The sequence below is a fragment of the Schistocerca cancellata genome, chromosome 3 (assembly GCF_023864275.1).
Source record: "Schistocerca cancellata isolate TAMUIC-IGC-003103 chromosome 3, iqSchCanc2.1, whole genome shotgun sequence".
NCBI classification, from domain to species: Eukaryota; Metazoa; Arthropoda; class Insecta; order Orthoptera; family Acrididae; genus Schistocerca; species Schistocerca cancellata.
In genome coordinates, this window is record NC_064628.1 from 625,089,901 (window position 1) to 625,108,747 (window position 18,847).

Below are 18,847 nucleotides of genomic sequence, written 5' to 3' on the forward strand. Positions count from 1 at the left end.
TTCAATACTTCCAATACTTCAAAAGTGCCAAATACTGCTTCACTTCAAATGTAGTCAGCATTGCATGAAAACCTAATTCCCTAGTGTAATAGCCTTTCATTCTGTCCATTGATAGTGATGTACAAACGATTTTTTTCACATTATGACTTACTTGCATAAACAAAGAACTTGCTGGGTAACAAATGTGCAAACTGCTATAATTTTTGTTGGTCTGGAAGTAGTTGCTGAGAGATGAGCCTAACTTAAGTTTTCCTTTTACACCATTTTTGTGTGTGTGTGTGGGGGGGGGGGGGGGGGGGGGGAGTGAACGGGTGCGTGTGCGCATGAGTGCATGAGAGAGGAGGAGGGGAAAGTGAGGACGATGGCGATGAATGGAAGAAAGCATTCAAATAACATCCCTAGTGTTTTCTTACCAGCAGTTTATGAGATACTCAAAAGATTCCTTGGCAGCCATGATCCATTAGCAACTGGCACTCTGTAAAATCTATAAAGATCCCATTTGATGAATTTTCCATCTAGATTAAAGCTGTACCAAACAGGCCTCAAACATCATATGTCTTTCAAAGAAAATCAGTTTACTAGTTGAACATTCAGGCAAACTTCATAGCACAAGACAAGGCTTCAGTCTTTCACAAGTTCTGTACCTTGCTCAGTAGCATCCTCTGAGAGATGATAAGAATAACTCACTGTCAATACATCATATTCTTGGTTTTTGGTAATAATTTTAATAATAAACTTTTTTTTGCAGGTTTGAGGAAGCTGGTGGACAAGTCAAAAACAAACTTCTCAGCAGCTTTAATGATGTTTCTGGTGACTTTGATATTGTTGTTAACTGCCTTGGTTTGGGAGCAAAATATTTGTGCTCTGACCATAATATGGTACCCATCAGAGGCCAGGTTCTCAAGGTATAAAATATAAATGAAGTATCTTCATTGCTTAGAAACTAGGTGTTTTTTATACCATTGCAGTACTTGATTAACCCTTCACTGCAGCAGATCGCTGTCTGCATTCTGTGCTGGGGACGGCTTTTGTTGTAGCTGTACTGCTTGCCAAATGCAAGTGCTATTGCTGAGAGACAGCATTCCGACCAATATGAAATATTTATCATCCAATTTTTGAAAACTATTCAGTGAAAAATTATGACTTTCACACATCTTTCAGTTTGATATCCTCACTCAATAAAGAATGTAATTTCTTTTCATTATCCATCATACTTACTGTACTGCATCAAATTAAGTAAAACGTTGCAAACAATTTTAAAGATCTTGTAGATGTAAAAATGCATTGCTTATGGTGATTTTAGCTTGTACACTGCAGTGAATGAAATGTAGATAATAAGATATTGAAAAATTATTTTAAACTGAGATCAGATTGATATCTCACTTCGTTCTCAAGTTATTGAGTTTAGTATCTGATAGATGGTCGCGTGTGACAAGCCCATTCCTGTCCATACACATAGCAAATCACGTGGTTTTAGCAATCACCATATCTCATAAACAATACCAAAGAAGGAAAGTTGCTACTCACCATATAGAGGAGATGCTTGCTGAGTCACGATAGGCACAGCAAAAAGATTTACACAGTTATAGCTGTCAGCCGTTAAGACCTTTGTCAGCAGTACACACACACACACACACACACACACACACACACACACACACACACACACACACACACCTGCAGTCTCAGAGAACTGACACCACACTGCGAGCAGCAGCACCAGTGCACGATGGGAGTGGTGACTGGGTGGAGGTAAGGAGGAGGCTGGGGCAGAGAGGGGGAGGGATAGTATGGTGGGAGTGGTGGACAGTGAAGTGAAGTGTTGCAGTTTAGACAGACGGCAGGAGAGGAGGTGTGGAGGGGGAGGGGGTAAGTAGCGGAAAAGAGAGAAATTAAAAGACTGGGTGTGGTGGTGAAATGATGACTGCGTAGTGCTGGGATGGGAACAGGGAGAGGGCTGCATGGGTGAGGACAGTGACTAACGAAGGTTGAGGCCAGGAGGGTAACGGGAACGTAGGATGTACCGTATTTACTCGAATCTAAGCAGCACTCGAATCTGAGCCGCACTTGAAAAATGAGACTCGAAATAAAGGAAAAAAAAAATTTCCCGAATCTAAGCCGCACCTGAAATTTGAGACTCGAAATTCAAGGGGAGATAAAAGTTGTAGACCGCACCTTCAAATCGAAACAAAGTTGGTCCATTGTAATATGAGACACAATTTAGGTCGAATGAATGATGATACAGCAACAGTAGTTTGGTTCGAGTCGTAAGCTTAGCAGTTAAGCTTTACCACGTAGCTATTGTTGTGCGTCAGGCGCTCCGTCCGTATTTATACGGGTGCCCTTCCTTTTTCATGTGCTTCGTCTGGTTTGAATCGATTGCTTATTTTGCTTTGATCTGATAAGTGCCGTTTTCTTTGTTATAGGTGTTTGCGTCACTCTTAAGCTGAAAATGCATTACTGCACTGTGTCATGCATTGTTTGTCGCATTCTGATAGTGCGTGTTTACGGCCTGTCGCGGCTCACGGCATGGCTTGCTTTTGTGCGCGCTACCGCCGCGTACAATTAAAAAAAAAAGAGAGGAATTGTCTCATTAGTGAAACAATGGCAAGAGACTGCTATTTGTTGTTACTTACACTGCTGCTTTCTTTTATAATGATCAACAAGAATCAAATAATAGACTGCGTATGATAGAACATGTTTTGAACGAGAGTTGGGCGAAAATTTTTCTCCATTTGAAAAGCTTTGCGGCCGCTTCTTTATTACATCAAATTCTGCACAGAACTTAGAGTCATCTTAGATTTAAAAATCTAGTCACTTGCCGTGCTTCATTTCTGACTGTATCACTATTAGGCATAAGAATAATACGAATATAAGCATGACACGATACGTATATTCTTCCGCGTTTGCTGTTGTCTCACTCTAGTTTCGTAGTTTATTTGGCAGACAGGATTTAAATGAGATAGCAGCAAACACGAAAGAATACATGGCAAAATGTTTATATTCGTATTATTCTTATGGTGAAGAGAATACTGTATGTGATTCAAATTTCATCAGGTTCCTATTAGCAACCATCTCTTCTCACACATAGGAAAAAATTCAGAACGTAGAGTTGGCCATATTGACAAACATCCCAAACAGTCTTGCCAGTCAGATTTTCATAGTACACTGAAATTGTGCTACATTCGAAGATGAACTATACGCAATTTGTATTTACTTCGTTGGATAATGTATGAAAATGCAGTGGTCGAAACTCGCGGCGGAGGAAAAAAGCTCGTCTTCAACTTTTTTTTTTTTTAATTTATTTACTGACGCAGAGGTTTTGGCGCAAGTATTTATCTTTGTGCCTACAGAGCATGCTGCGTAGCGCTACATATATTCGACGGCAGAAGTTAGTTGTGGCAGCATGTACCAACATTTTTCATAACTTCCGCTTGCTTTGCACTCGATTCTAAGCCGCAGGCGGTTTTTTGGATTACGAAAACCGGAAAAAAAGTGCGGCTTAGATTCGAGTAAATACGGTATTGCAGGGAAAGTTCCCACCTGCGCAATTCAGAAAAGCTGGTGTCGATGGGAAGGATCCATATGGAACAGGCTGTGAAGCAGTCATTGAGATGAGGGAGATCATTTTTGGCAGCGTGTTCAGCAACAGGGTGGTCCACTTGTTTTTTGGCAACAGTTTGTCAGTGCCTGTTCATGCAGACAGACAACATAGAATGCAGCACAGTGGTTGCAACGTATCTTGTAAATCACATGACTGATTTCACAGGTAGCCCTGCCTTTGATGGGATAGGTGATGTTAGTGATCAGACTGTAGTAGATGGTGGTAGGACGATGTATGGGACAGGGGTATGAGCCATGAGGTAAGGGATTGGGAGCAGGGGTTGTGTAAGGATGGATGAATATATTATGTAGGTTTGGTGGACGGTGGAATACCATGGTAGGAGGGGTGGGAAGGATAGTGGGCAGGACATTTCTCTTTTCAGGGCACGACGAGAGGTAATCGAAACCCTGGCAGAGAATGTAATTCAGTTGCTCCAGTCCCGGATGGTACTGAGTTACGAGGGGAATGCTCCTCTGTGGCCGGACTGTGGGACTTTGGGAGGTGCTGGGAGACTGGAAAGATAAGGCACGGGAGATTTGTTTTTGTACAAGAATGGGAGGATAATTACGGTCAGTGAAGGCTTCAGTAAGACCCTTGGTACATTTTGAGATGGACTGTTTGTCACTGTAGATGCGACGACCATGGGTGGCTAGGCTGTACAGAAGGTATGGAATGGGTGGCAGCTGTCGATGTGGAGGTATTGCTGGTGGTTAATAGGTTTGATATGGACGGATGTACTGATGTAGCCATCTCTGTGGTGAAGGTCCACGTCTAGAAAGGTGGCTTGTTGGGTTGAGTAGGACCAGGTGAAGCAAATGGGGGAGAAGTTGTTGAGGTTCTGGAGGAATGTGAATAAGGTGTCCTCACCTTCAATCCAGACAGGAAAGAAGTCATCAATGAATCTGAAGCAGCTGAGGGGTTTAGGATTCTTGGTTTTTAGGAAGGATTCCTCTAGATGGCCCATGAATAGGTTAGCATAGGATGGTGCCATGGTGCCATGCAGGTGCCCACAGCCATACCGCGGATTTGTTTGTAGGTAATGCCTTCAAAAGAGAAGTAATTGTGGGTGAGGATATAGTTGGTCATGGAGACTAGTAAGGAGGTTTTTGGTTTGGAACCCATAGTGACAAGCAGGGCACCGTGTGGTGAAGGGACAGGAACTGTGGAGAGTCGGTCGAGGAAATGGTTGGTATCTTTTATATAGGAGGATAGGTTCCAGGTAATAGGTTGAAGGTGTTGGTCTACGAGAGCAGAGATTCTCTCAGTGGGGGCACAGTAGTTGGCACCATGGGGTATCCTGGGTGGTTGGGTTTATGGACTTCAGGAGGAAGCATGTAGAAGGTGGGAGTGCATGGAGTGGTAGGGGTAAGTAGAGAGATGGACTCTGGGGAGAGGTTCTGTGGTGGGCCTAAGGATCTGAGTAGTAACTGGAGATCCTGCTAGATTACTGGAATGGGGTCACTGTGGCATGGTTTGTAGGTGGACATATCTGACAGCTGACAGTCCTTCTGTCACGTAATCCTTGCGGTTCAAAACAATGGTGGTGGAGCCTTTGTCTGCAGGTAGGATTATAAGGTTGGGATCAGTTTTTAGATGGTGGGCTTTGGTTCTTTCTGCGGGCTGCGGTTCTTTCTGCGGGTGTAAGGTTAGTTTGCATGTTGAGGGATTTGGGGAATGATGGTGAGGCAAGGTTCGAGGTTAAGAAATTCTGGAAAGTTAACAGGGAGTGGTTTGGAGGTAGTGGGGGTGGATCACAGTTGGATGGAGGAGTGAACTGAGTTAGTGAAAGTTCAATATTGGTCTTTGTTTGAGTCTGGTTGGTCAGGTTGGTGGTGAAAAAGTATTTCTACTGTAGGGACCGGAAGGAGGAGAGAAGGTCTTTAACTAGTCCTGCATGGTTGAATTTGGGAGTGGGGCAAAAGGTGAGGCCTTTGGAAAGGACTGATATTTCTGTGGGACTAAGGCTTCTGGAGGAAAGGTTCATAACTGTGTTGCGGGTCTGTTTAGGTTCTGGGTTGTGTGTGGTGGTGGGGGGGAGATTTGGAGGATGGGGTAAGTGTAGTAGGTCTGCGAGACAGGGTTTGTCAGCTATGAGAGGGCATGGGGGAAGTTTGTAGGTTGTTGTAGAAGTGATGGACAGTGGTACTCCGAGGTGGGAGTAGGAAGTGAGCAGGATGGAGAGCTTTTTGAGGTGGCGTTGTGCATGTTGCTTAAGTTCCTGCAGGACAGGAGTTTCAATGTGTGTTATGGGTTCCAGGAATTTGGGATTACATAGCAGGAGAATTTTGGGATGGAGAGAAGGTACTGCAAGGAGGATTGGGCTTGTTTGATATGGTTTTGCAGGACTATGTTGGTGAGGGCTAAGGATTGGTGGAATCTGAACAGGTGGAGGACATTGTGAAAGGAGGGGTGGAAACCAGAGATGGGTAATTTGACGGTAAGGCCATTAGGGGGGATTTCTTGAGCCAAGCAACAACGCAGGAACAGTATGTGGGACTGGGACCTGGCTAGGGATAATGAATTTTTCTCCCACCTTCTACATGCTTCCTAAAGTCCATAAACCCACCACCCAGGACGCCCCATTGTGGCCAGTTACTGTGCCTCCAATGAGAGAATCTCTGCTCTTGTAGACCAACACCTTCCAACCTATTACCTGGAACCTATCCTCCTATATAAAAGATACCAGCAATTTCCTCGGCTGACTCTCCACAATTCCTGTCCCTTTACCACAAGGTGCCCTGCTCGTCACTATGGATTCCAAACCAACAACCTCCTTCCTAGTCTCTATGACCAACTACATCCTCACCCACAATTACTTCTCTTTTGAAAGCATTACCTACAAACAAATCCGTGGTACGGCTGTGGGCACCTGCATGGCACCATCCTATGCTAACCTATTCATAGGCCATCTAGAGGATCCTTCCTAAAAACCCAGAATCCTAAACCCCTCACCTGCTTCAGATTCATTGATGACATCTTTTCTATCTGGATTGGATTATTCACATTCCTCCTGAACCTCAACAAAATCTCCCCCGTTTGCTTCACTTGGTCTTACTCAACCCAACAAGCCACCTTCCTATATGTGGACCTTCACCACAGAAATGGCTACATTAGTACCTCCGTCCATATCAAACCTACTAACCACCAGCAATACCTCCACATCGACAGCTGCCACCCATTCCATACCAAGAAGTACCTTCCGTACAGCCTAGCCACCCGTGGTCGTCGCATCTACAGTGACAAACAGTCCCTCTCAAAATATAGCAAGGGTCTCACTGAAGTCTTCACTGACCGTAATTATCCTCCTATTCTTGAACAAAAACAAATCTCCCATGCCTTAACTTTCCAAAGTCCCACAGTCTGGCCACAGAGGAGCATTCCCCTCGTAACTTAGTACCATCCGGGACTGGAGCAACTGAATTACATTCTCCGCACAGGGTTACAATTACCTCTCATCGTGCCCTGAAATGAGAAATGTCCTGCCTACTATCCTTCCTACCCCCTCCTACTGTGGTAATCAGCTGTCCACCGAACCTACACAATATACTCGTCCATCCTTACACAACCCCTGCTCCCAATCCCTTACCTCATGCCTCATACCCCTGTAATAGACCTAGATGCAAGACCCGTCCCATACATCCTCCTACCACCACCTACTCCAGTCCAGTCACTAACATCACCTATCCCATCAAAGGCAGGGCTACCTGCAAAACCAGTCATGTGATTTACAAGCTAAGCTGCAACCACTGTGCTGCATTCTATGTAGGCATGACAACCAACAAGCTGTCTGTCCACATGAACGACCACTGACAAACTGTGGCCGAAAAACAAGTGGACCACCCTGGCGCTGAACACGCTGCCAAACATGATATCCCTCATCTCAATGACTGCTTTACAGCCTGTGCCATATGGATCCTTCCCACCATCACCAGCTGTTCTGAATTGCGCAGGTGGGAACTTTCCCTGCAATACATCCTACGTTCCTGTAACCCTCTTGGCCTCAACCTTCGTTAGTCACTGTCTTCACCCATCCAGCCCCCTCCCTGTTCCCATTCCAGCACTACACAGCTGTCTTTTCACCACCACAACCAGTCCTTTAATTTCTTTTTATTTCTCTTCTTTCCGCTATTTCCCCTCTCCCCCCTCCGCACCCTTCTCTCCTGCCCTCCGTCTAAACTGCAACACTTCACTGTCCACCACTCCCACCATATTATCCTTCCCCCGCCCTGTCCCAGCTTCCTCCTTACCTCTACCCAGTCACCAATCCCATCATGCACTGGTGCTGCTGCTCGCAGTGTAGTTTCAGTTCTCTGAGACTGCAGATGTGTGCGCAAGATGTGTGTGTGTGTGTGTGTGTGTGTGTGTGTGTGTGTGTGTGTGTGTGTCTCTGTCTACTGCTGACAAAAGCCTTAATGGGCGGCAGCTATAATTGTGTAAATCTTTTTGCTGCGCCTATCGCGACCCAGCATTTCCGCTATGTGGTTAGTAGGAACTTTCCTTCTTTGGTATTGTTACATTCGATCTTGGGTTTTCCAGTGCTTGATATCTCATAAACAGTTCAAGATACTGAAAAAAGCTTTTGCAAATGCAGCACATATTTTGTGTGGGAAATACTCAAAACCTAATTCATCTACAAGCGTGAAACGTTGGCAGCTCAGGACACATACAGACATCCATAGCACTGTAGAAAAACCAAAGCAGCACATACATATATACATCTGCAGCACCTGGAAAACGGCATAGCAGGAGGTGTATACACACTCACAGAAGCAAAAGGGTTAAAGACTCTAAAAGTGTTAGTATATTGTCACAAAAACTGTATTTTTAATGGCCAATAGCCCTATCATTAGATAGGACACACTAATTTTGTTCTTGGTATGGCAATGGGGAGTTCTTAACATAAATGATGGAATGAGCACAGGTAACAACTTGCCATATAACTGAGTGGTTGAGTGGTTGTTAGGCCCACGAACAGTGATGCTGATCTTTCAGGCCAGTCCTTCAGATATAACAGAATACATGTAGAGATGCACAGGTAAATTGTCTTGGCTATGGCATTACCTTCCAATCATAATCCACAAACAGGTCTCCTGTGCCATATCCTCATATGTCCTTAATCTTGTGAAAACCTCCATGAAGCAGCTACAAAGGAGCATCCTCATCATTATTTATAATCACCCTGTACTGGAAGAACTGTACTATATCCATTACTTGGGCTCCCACTACTTACTGTTTTTCCCGGAAATGAAGAAAATCATATCCATAATCTTTCTCACACTTCCCAATGTGGAATTTCACCACCCTCCCAGTCTATGAGATACCCTCATCCATCCTTATGTAACGTTCATTCCCAACCCACTGCCATATTGGTCATTTATCTGTGAAAGACTCGTGCAAGACTTGACCAATCCATCTACCCAGCACATCCTATTCCAGTTTTGTCACAGGCATTACCTGCCCTATCAGAATCAGGGACATCTGTAAAAAATGTCAAGTCACATACCAGCTCTGCCGTAACTTTTGCACAGCCTTGTGTGTGTACATGACCACTGACGAGCTGTCCAACCAATTGAATGGCCACTGCCAAACTGGCCAAGAACAGGCTTGACCACCCAAATACAGACATGCTGCTGAACACAGCATGTTCAACTACAGTGGCTGCTTTACAACCGAAGAAATTTTGATACCCTGCTCCCAGTACTATCTTCTCTGAACTACATAGAAAGGATCCTCCTGGCCTCGGTCTGTACTAGCCCCCATTCCACACCAATCTCCATCTCTGCCACCATGCCCTCTGCTTCTCTTGGTCTATACAGGCAGCCTCCTCTCTGCGGTTGCTTCTTCCTCTGTTCTACCTCTCCCTTCTAGGCCATTCCTTCACATCATTTTGTTTCATGTGCAACTCACTCTCCCTGCCTGCGTCAGAGTGAGGTCACTGGTACCACATTCCCATCATGTGCGTGGCTGCTTTTCCCTCCCAGCCATCAAGCACACATCCTTCCAAAACTCCCCTCTCTGACATCTTTCTCCCTGTGGTTAGTCGACCCAGTATGCCTACACCCTGGATGAGCTGCATTGCTGGTACAGTGTAGTCAGGTCAGACTATTTAGCCATGCAATCTTGTTTATGAACTTGTTTATCACTCAGTGCCTCAATGTGATGGTGAGTTGTTACAGTTACTCCTTCTGTTGATGGTATCCCACTATCTTGTTGTCTTCTTACCCCCCACCCCCAACTGCCTTTATTATTTCCATCTGTGTTTTGTGATTTCCTCCAAGCTCTTGGTGTCATCTTTCACCTGTCAGTTGCATGCAGCCCATTGTTAATACTGTGATAGTTCAGTCTTGACTTACTGCTATAGTCCACCTTTACTTCAACTCCTTTCATTTCTCTCAATCACGGAACTGCTTGAAACATTGAAAGGTCGAGTGCCCATACTGCCCTGTAGTCAGTCTCTCTCTCTCTCTCTCTCTCTCTCTCTGACACCAACTGTGTTTCCTGTGTCTCTTGTACTTGACAGGTGCTTATCTTCATATCTTCAGTTCCTCATAAATGTGAAGCTGTTAGTTTGAACACCATGATTGTTTACTAATATGAGACTTGATGAGCAGAAAGTATCCAGCTCAGCTTCAGGAGGCAGCAATCAGAATAGATCATGAGGCATGGCTTGTAGACTATTTTATGCAAATGATTGGTCATGTGTGATAGTATGTAATTTGGGCAATCCCAAGGATAAAGCTGCTCAAGTTAGAACTGTTAATGAATATGTACATCATACTTACTTAACGGTTGTTCAAAAGACTGGGCTGGAAATGCAGGAGCCAGTACGATGTCTCTGCTAACCTCTTGATTGTCATGCCTTCCTGCTGCCTGCTACTGGTTCCTCCATAAATAAAACTGCAAAGCAGCCTTTCTTAGTGCTTCTGTGCTCCCTGGCAAGATGTTCCTCTGGAGGCCAGAACAGTTTGTGTGAACTAACCTAGACTTAACGTTATACAGGGCCAGCTTTTTGTTAGTACCCAGTGGGGAGCTTGTAAATTGTCTTGGTAAAAAGGCCAGTGTCTGCAGATGCTGTCTGGCTCATACACTGATGAAAAAAGAATCACAGCATCAAAGAATAATTAATGTAGAATGATGAAATTTCAGGAATTTATTTGTCTAGGTAATATATTTAAGTGATTAGCATCACTAGATCACCAGTTAATGTAAGCCTGAGATAAACCAAAGCAAATAAGAAGTTGTGGTATGAGCATGTTGAATGCAAGCTTGCAAATGTGCCTTCATTGTATTGTACAGGTGTCCCTCATTCAAATCTGGTGAGGTGTTGATAATGAAATCTTTGTCGCTTTAAAGGCATTTAACCAACATCAACTCACCAAGTCCAATCTCAGAGGTAACTAATGCTCATAACGGTTACTGTGTATATTTAAAGCAAATTTGATTTGCAATCTCATAATGGCACTACTAGTGTCTCTCTCATGCAACTAGTGCAAAATTTGAATAGATTTCATCTTTTGGATGTGGAAACACACCTACTATCTTCCACTTATGTCACACAGCTTGCGATTTTTTTCCTTTCCATCAGAGTGCTTCTGTGCTGGCTGCTGTAAACATTTGTGGTGTTAGAATGTCTTAAGTCCCAATTGGTTCTGACATTACAGCTGGTGCATTGGTACAAGCTTCATATTACATGATCAGAATAAGAGCTGTACTACAACCTACAACTGAGTTGGGGGGGGGGGGAGGACAAACAAACAAGTACACAAGCAAGCATGCACGCAAAGACAGACAGTGGTTGGGGGGGGGGGGGAGAGGGGGTGAAACAGAGAGATTATTGAGAAGTGGTGAAGTAGTGTACAATTTTCATTATCAACTTTTGTAGTCCTGTCTTCCTCAGTTGCGTGTATTATTACGGTATATTGATAATTTTTACTTATGGACCTCCTGACAGCAACTGAATAAAACACAATTTTAGTGCCATACGCGTTTTGCCTTAATTTTCTGCAAGGCATCATCAGTGGCCTGGAATATGTACATATGTTTGCTATTTGATTTACATTTTGGTCACTCTACCTAAAGGTTATAAACAGTTCTGATGGTTGGTATTTCCTATCAAGTAGTAATGTGTTGAACTGTACTTATAGGTTGCATGGACAATTTCCTACATATTACACTCCTGTTACATTTTTGGTGGTGTTCTTCTTCTTATAAATGCCAATTTGTGGTTTTTTTCCCACATTTCACAGCACTATGCACTGAAAACTTGTTTCGATGCAATGTTTTGGTTTCTGTTGCCGAGTGTCAGATGTTTTTGCAAAAGATCGAATGTTATTGCCAAACTTTTTAATTATGTGTAGTAAAGAGCCTGTGCTGATGTGTGTTTATTCATTTATCAGCGATGGCTTTCCGAATGTGGAAGTTTTCTTGCGTTTGTATAAGATGTTTGTCATGGTTGCTTATTGTCATAATTTTCATTTCTTGTTCCATGTTTGTAGTATGGTGTTTTAAATGTTCTGCAAATGTGGAATGGTTTGTTTCGTACTTCCAACACCTGATATGTTCTTTGTATCGTGTTTTAAAATTCCTGCATGTCATGCCTATGTATGCATCACAACTTTGACATTCAAGTTTATATATTCCTGATTGTTGGAATTTGTCCCTCTTGGTATCTGGTTGGCTTAGATGTGATTGGAGGGTTTGCCCAGACTTATATGCTATTTGGAAGCCCTGTCTCTTTAGGATATTTGGAACTCTGTGTGTTAGTTTATGCGTGTAGGTCATGGTGTACCATCTGGTTCTTTTCTGTGGGGAGTTGTCATTGTGTGTGTTTGTTGAGTGTGTTTGTAAGTTTTCAACTTGTGAGTTCCCTTGTATTCTGGAAATGTTGTATTTGTTTTGTATTCGTGTTTTTATTTTTTGATTGAGCCTGTGTACTACATGTGTGTCATATCCATTGTTCCTAGCTATTTGTATGATAGTACTCATTTCTTTTTCATACTTTTTCTTGTTGATGGGATACTGTGTAATCTATGTAACACATGTCTTAGTGCTGCAAGTTTCTGGCTGTGGGAGTGGTTAGATGTGGAATGTATGATTGTGTCTGTGACTGTTGGTTTTTTAAAGATGTTAAATGTATGTACTTAATAGGAAATACCAACCACCAGAACAGTTTATAACCTATAGGTAGAGTGACCAAAATGTAAATTAAATAGCAAACATATGTACATATTCCAGGCCACTGATGATGCCTTGCAGGAAATGAAGGCAAAATGCATATGGCACTAAAATTGTGTTTTATTCAGTTGTTATCAGATGGTCCATAAGTAAAAATTATCAATATACCATAATTTTCATTATGTGTATTCCCCTCTATCCTCCACCTAATGCAATAGCATTGTATGAGAATGAGAGGGCTGTAACTCCTTTTTAATGATTTCACAGAAGAGATGAAAGAAATTTCACGTTTCAGTGACATAATAAAAACTTCATGGACAGATCTCTACACCACTAAGGAAGACACTTAAAAACTGTCTGATGGTAGTACACCTTTAAAAATATTCTTTACTTGCTAAGCGTTATTTACTGTTTAATGTAGTGCTAAGGATTTACGTCATTATGATTCTAAGCAATTCAGTCTAAATAAATGTATTACACTTTGGAGATGAGCACTTGGCTGAGAAAATATAGTACAAAGAATTAATTTTCACACTAAAAACAGATGAATTCTAGCTCAAATAAATGCATATTAGTAGATTTTTGTATGAATGCCGCTACTGAATGTTAACTTCCTCATTACCTTCATTACAACAATTACTTCCGCTGTCTGAATATTCAGCTTTCTCCTCTTGAAAACTTGTGTAAAATGCTTCATACTGTTCCTTGATAATGCCAGTGCAGCGAAGATCCTTAAGGACTTTTATTTTCTCTTTCTTAATTTTTAGTGTTCCCCGATATTTTGGTTCTGTCTGTAAGTCTGTATCAGAATTATAGTATTTTCTGGAAACTGGCAGACTTTTGAATTGTTGACCACGAAATGATTGAAAAGGATGTGATTAATATAACTTCTATGATATTGAATCTGCAACACCTTAAGACATTTTACTTGATTTTCTTCACTGGCAGTTTTTGTATTTTTCGACTGTTCCTTCTGCAAAACTCCAAAATTCAGTCCTTCTAGTCCATTTCCACTACTTCGTACAGCGTTTGTTTTTTATGCAGTCTGAACAACAGTATACCGCTAAAGGTCATAGATGTTAAAATTTTTTGCAACCCTCTCTATACTGGCACGGACTGAATCACACTCCATTGTGGGAATGTTCAAAGTTTCTACACTATGAAGAAAAATTAATTTCATATTGACTTCTCACTTTTGTCCTCCACAGGTGTCTGCGGACAAAACAACTGGATGGCCATCTGCAATCTTCGAGCATTCTTGAAATTTACATAGTGCTACTTCAGTTGATCCATATTAAGGCACACCTTCATGCCCCATGTCATTTGTAGCTTTTTTGGTGTCTTTATTTTATACTGAGTGTCGTATACAGCTATTTTTCTTCTGTAGAAAATGGCCTTAGCTGCTATATTTGGACAGTACCCTAAAGCTTCTAGATCCTATTCCAGTAAATGGCATTCTTCTGCTCAGGCTTGCTCTTTCATATAATTTTTTCCCTTGTTCTGTGTGCTGGTTTTTCTCTGCCTGATGATTTTCCTCTGAAAGATACTGAAAGCGATAGCAGTGGTTGCATACACCATTTGTAGTATTTGAAAATCTTGTTTAAACCCTGTATTGATTATTTCTCTGTGGAGCCAATATTTTTCACGAGTTGATTGTTTCTGACATAATTCATGCCTTCTTTGTACAATCAGATCTCATGATGATAACTGTCACACCTCTGTTGGCAGAAATGCGAAGGTGCAGTGGGAAATGAATTTATGTGGTTTCTTATTCTCTCTCTTGTCATATTGGATCTCCTCACATATGGACTATGATGCTCTCTCTTTTCAGCAGTCAAAATCATGTTGCTGTTGTCTCTTTTCTTCTTAAGTATCGCACAAATGTTTCTGATATATTAAAAGTTCTAAGGAGAAACCCTAGACACATATGAACTTCAGTCACCATTCAGAGGAAAGTACATCTTCGTCAAGTTTCTTTGACATTTTGCACCAGCAGAATGTGACCTTGCTTCATGGACCTCCTTAATAAGTGTAGCTAAATATTGTCACTGCATTTCTGTATCTTTCAATATCCAGAATCCATGGAACATCCTGCTCACTCCAGTCTCACTAATGAGCTCACTACACTTCCTTGGGTTTGTCAGCAATTCTTGTACTTAAATGTTTGGCCAGCACTTCTTTTTTAGCAGTTGGTGTGTGTGACATTCCTGACTGCCTATTCATTTTTCTTATATTCCTCCTCCAGTAGTCTGTGTTCTTTCTCCATTTTATAGCAGAGTGTGTGCACTGGCATTAACCTTTTCACAGTCTGCCCTTCAAGAAACTAAACATAATCTGATGTGACAATGGAAGCAGTATGACCGTGTTGACAGTGCCTACAAAGGATAGTCATTGTTTTGTCTAGTGTTTCTCCACTTGCTGATTCTCACTGGGGAAGTGAAATAACTTGAAAGCTTGTGCGTGAACTGTGAGAACTGATGGATAGGCAAATGATTCAGCAGTGAGACATGATTAGACATTTTCACCTGACATCGCAAGATTTGTTATTAGGTGCTTGTCAACATACACTTCTCTTTCAGTACATCGGAAACTAGCACACAAGTGCAGGAACATGGAATTATGCAAAACAAGCAGATAGCAGTCTCTGCTGGATTAAAATGCATTTCTAAATTTAGTGATTAAATAAAGAGCCAGAAGAACATAAGTTCTGATAGATTTTGCTGATTCCAAAATTGAGATGCACTTCGTTGAGGCAGAAGAATGTGTGCCAGTATGTCTATATCTCTCTAAAATAAACTTGCAACATGGAGGTACAGTGTTTTGACACAATATACAGCTAATTGCCATAAGAACATAAGTAAAGAAGTCGAAAATTGCCGTTTTTGGAGATACGTTGCCTTCTCGCACGACATTGAGGTAATTAGAGTCTGTTATATATTGAAATGTTTGATTCATCAAAACACAACAATATTGCACAGAAGACTAAACACATAATATGTTATAGATTTCTGTTATTCCTAATAAGAGACCAACATTTGATATAGAATATTGAAGTGATTCTTGGCTTAAATAGAATAATGTGTATAGTCTTAAAAAATTCAGTAACCCTTCATTGTATGTAATTGTCCAGATGGTATGTTTCTCTCATTGTGATTGTGACTGGAGAAAATGTGTTTATCTTTCTACACTTCCTCTAATGAATTGATTGAAAGTACAAGAATGCCAGTCTGTTAGTACGCTACTCTTAAAAGTTCTAAATGTCATGTGTTGCAGGTGAATGCACCATGGATAAAAACGTTTCTCCATGGTGATTTTGATACTTACATAATACCTGGTATAGAGGCTGTAACCCTTGGTGGTTGTCGAAATTACGACAGTTATGATTTGCGAGTGAACCGTCACGATACAGCGTCTATTTTAGAACGATGCACTGCTCTTGTCCCAAGTCTCAAGAAAGCTTCTATTATCAGAGAATGGGTTGGACTGAGACCACATCGCAGTCCAGTTCGAGTGGAGGCTGAAAACATAAATGGCCTGAAGGTAATACTTCATTTACTTTCTGCATTCCACTTTCGTTTTCAATGGTTTTTGTAAGCTGTTTTTTATAGTCTGCGTCTAACATCTCTCTGCATACCCTGCTGCTTGAGATTGGGAGATTATTTGTGTATCTCCTTTTTCTAACCTTAGTTCTCACTTGCTGTGTAAATGTTTCTTGTTTAAAGCCTTTTTTATGGAGTGAGTTAAGATATCAGCTTGGCCATTTCAATGAAAAGCAGACAGGTTTATGAAGTAACCATTTAGTTATTAAATTCCTTATTTCATGTACATGGTATGTTATAGTGATGTGAAATAAGTTACCAGAATGGTAGAGCACTTGCCCGCGAAAGGCAAAGGTCCCGAGTTCGATTCTCGGTCGGGCACACAGTTTTAATCTGCCAGGAAGTTTGAAATAAGTTAATTTAACAGTCGAATATGATTGTGGTATAATCATTGCATTGAAGGGTGTGATGCAGTAACTGTTCTTGTAATAAAAGGAATATGAGTGCGTAGTAAACAGGTTCACTGTTGAGAATTATATAATAGTCATTATTTCTGAATACCAATGTGAAAATTAGTTATTGTAAGTATACAGTCTCTGAAATTGCCTGCAAGAGACAACTGCGTCAGTAATATATACCAGTGTCAACTGATATTTTACCACATAGATTGCAGCAGAGAGATGAAATTATGTTACATGCAGTTCACTTTCTAAGCTTTTTTTATCAAAAATTATTTTGGTAATCAGTATGCTGCAGGGCAACACTTATCCTAAGCTGCTAAAGCCAAACAAGATTCATTAGCCTTATATTTGATTCTTTTGGAAATTAGTGAAGTGCAGTGGCAGGAAGAAAAAGATTTCTGCTCAGGTGAGTTACAGGGCTGTCACCAAAAATCAGGTAGCGATAATGCAGGGGTAGGTCTAGTAATAAATAATAAATGAGAAAATAGGAATGCGGAGAAACTACCATGAAAACCATAGTGAACACATTTTTGTAGCTAGGGTAGAAAGCAAAGACCTACCACGGTTGAACAATTGTGTATACCTACTTGCTCCACAACCAACATAACCTTGCTATGTTGGTACTGAAAATGGCTTAAAGCCAGGGGAATCTAGTCATTAATTTTTCTGAAGGAATGGATCTTTACTCTTTGGCTTAACAATGATAGCATCCTCTTGGGTAGAGTATTTAGGAGATCAAAGTCCACCATGCATATCTGTGAGTGGGGACTATTCAAGAGGAAGCTGACATTGGGAGACACAAAAATAGCATTCTTTTAAAAAGGCCAGTTGGGAAACTATCGCAGAGTAACTGGATAAAGGCATAGTAAACTTCACCCCAACCCCAGAGAACTATCAGGCATTTGTACGAATGCTATAGAGAATCTCCAGACAACATATACCACGAGGATGCCGACAGCAGTTCATTCCAGGTCTCTCTCATGACTCCAGGCATCTCCTAGCCAAGTACGAGGAATTATACAAAAAGGACCCCTTGAATCAAAAAACAATAGCATGTGGTAAGGCTTTAAAAGAAATGCTAAGTGAAGCTCGGCAAAATAGATGGATTGAGACCCTGGAGAGGATGGATATGACCCATAGCAGCAAAAGGGCCTGGAATCTTATTAAAAAAACTTGACAGAGACCCAAATGACCCCAAACAGTCTGCCGCTGTAACACCTAATCAGGTGGCTCATCAACTGCTCCTGAATGGAAAGACTAATACAAAACAGAAAGTAAAAGTTAACAGGACTTCAGAATCAGAAACTAATAGGTTTTTAACACCCTTTACAATGAAGGAAATCAACAAGGGTCTCAGCAATATGAAAAGCGGCAAAGCAGCTGGGGTGGATGCCACGTGCACAGAGCATATCAAATGCTTTTGAACGGGCACAAAGAACTGGATCCTGCAACTTTTCAATCAATGTCGCGAAACTTGTAACATCCCCAAGATGAGGAGGAAGCAAGGATAGTGGCACTCTTGAAACCTGGGAAGGCACCTGATTCACCAAAGAGCTATCACCGAATATCTCTCTTGTGTCACCTTCACAAACTGTATGAGAGACTTATTTTAAATCCTATGACAGACTGTATTGAGATGAAACATGTTCCTCAACAAGCTGGTTTTAGACCTGGAAAACCATGCACTAGCCAAATTCTAGGCTTAACACAACACACAGAGGAAGGGTACAAAAATAAAAAGATAACAGGGCTAGCCATGGTCGACCTTAGCTCTGCACATGATACAATTAATCACAGGCTGCTGCTCCAGAAGCTCTAAAATGAACTAAGAGACTATCAATTTGTTAAGATTATCAAGTCCCTAACCAGGGTGTCTACGACCCGGGAGATCCGGGAAAAACCCGGGATTTTTTTCATCCGGGAGAAAACCGGGAAAAACCCGGGATTTTTTTCATCCGGGAGAAAACCGGGAAAAACCCGGGATATTTTTAGAATTCCGGGAATTTTTCATTGTTTTAGTTTTCAGTTAAATTTTTGTAATTTTGACTAGTAAGAACCGACACACTAAC

General features: G+C 41.6%; 1 protein-coding gene across 8 annotated transcripts in view; it reads left to right on the top strand.

Annotated features, from left to right (window-relative positions):
- Positions 1-18,847, top strand: part of LOC126175541 (D-aspartate oxidase) — a 257,569-nt gene that overhangs the window by 213,265 nt on the left and 25,457 nt on the right. For all 8 annotated transcript variants that reach the window (XM_049922376.1, XM_049922383.1, XM_049922379.1 and 5 more), the window contains 2 exons: positions 749-905; positions 16,052-16,318. In XM_049922376.1, coding sequence (XP_049778333.1) covers positions 749-905; positions 16,052-16,318 — 424 coding nt within the window. The remainder of the gene's footprint in view (positions 1-748; positions 906-16,051; positions 16,319-18,847) is intronic.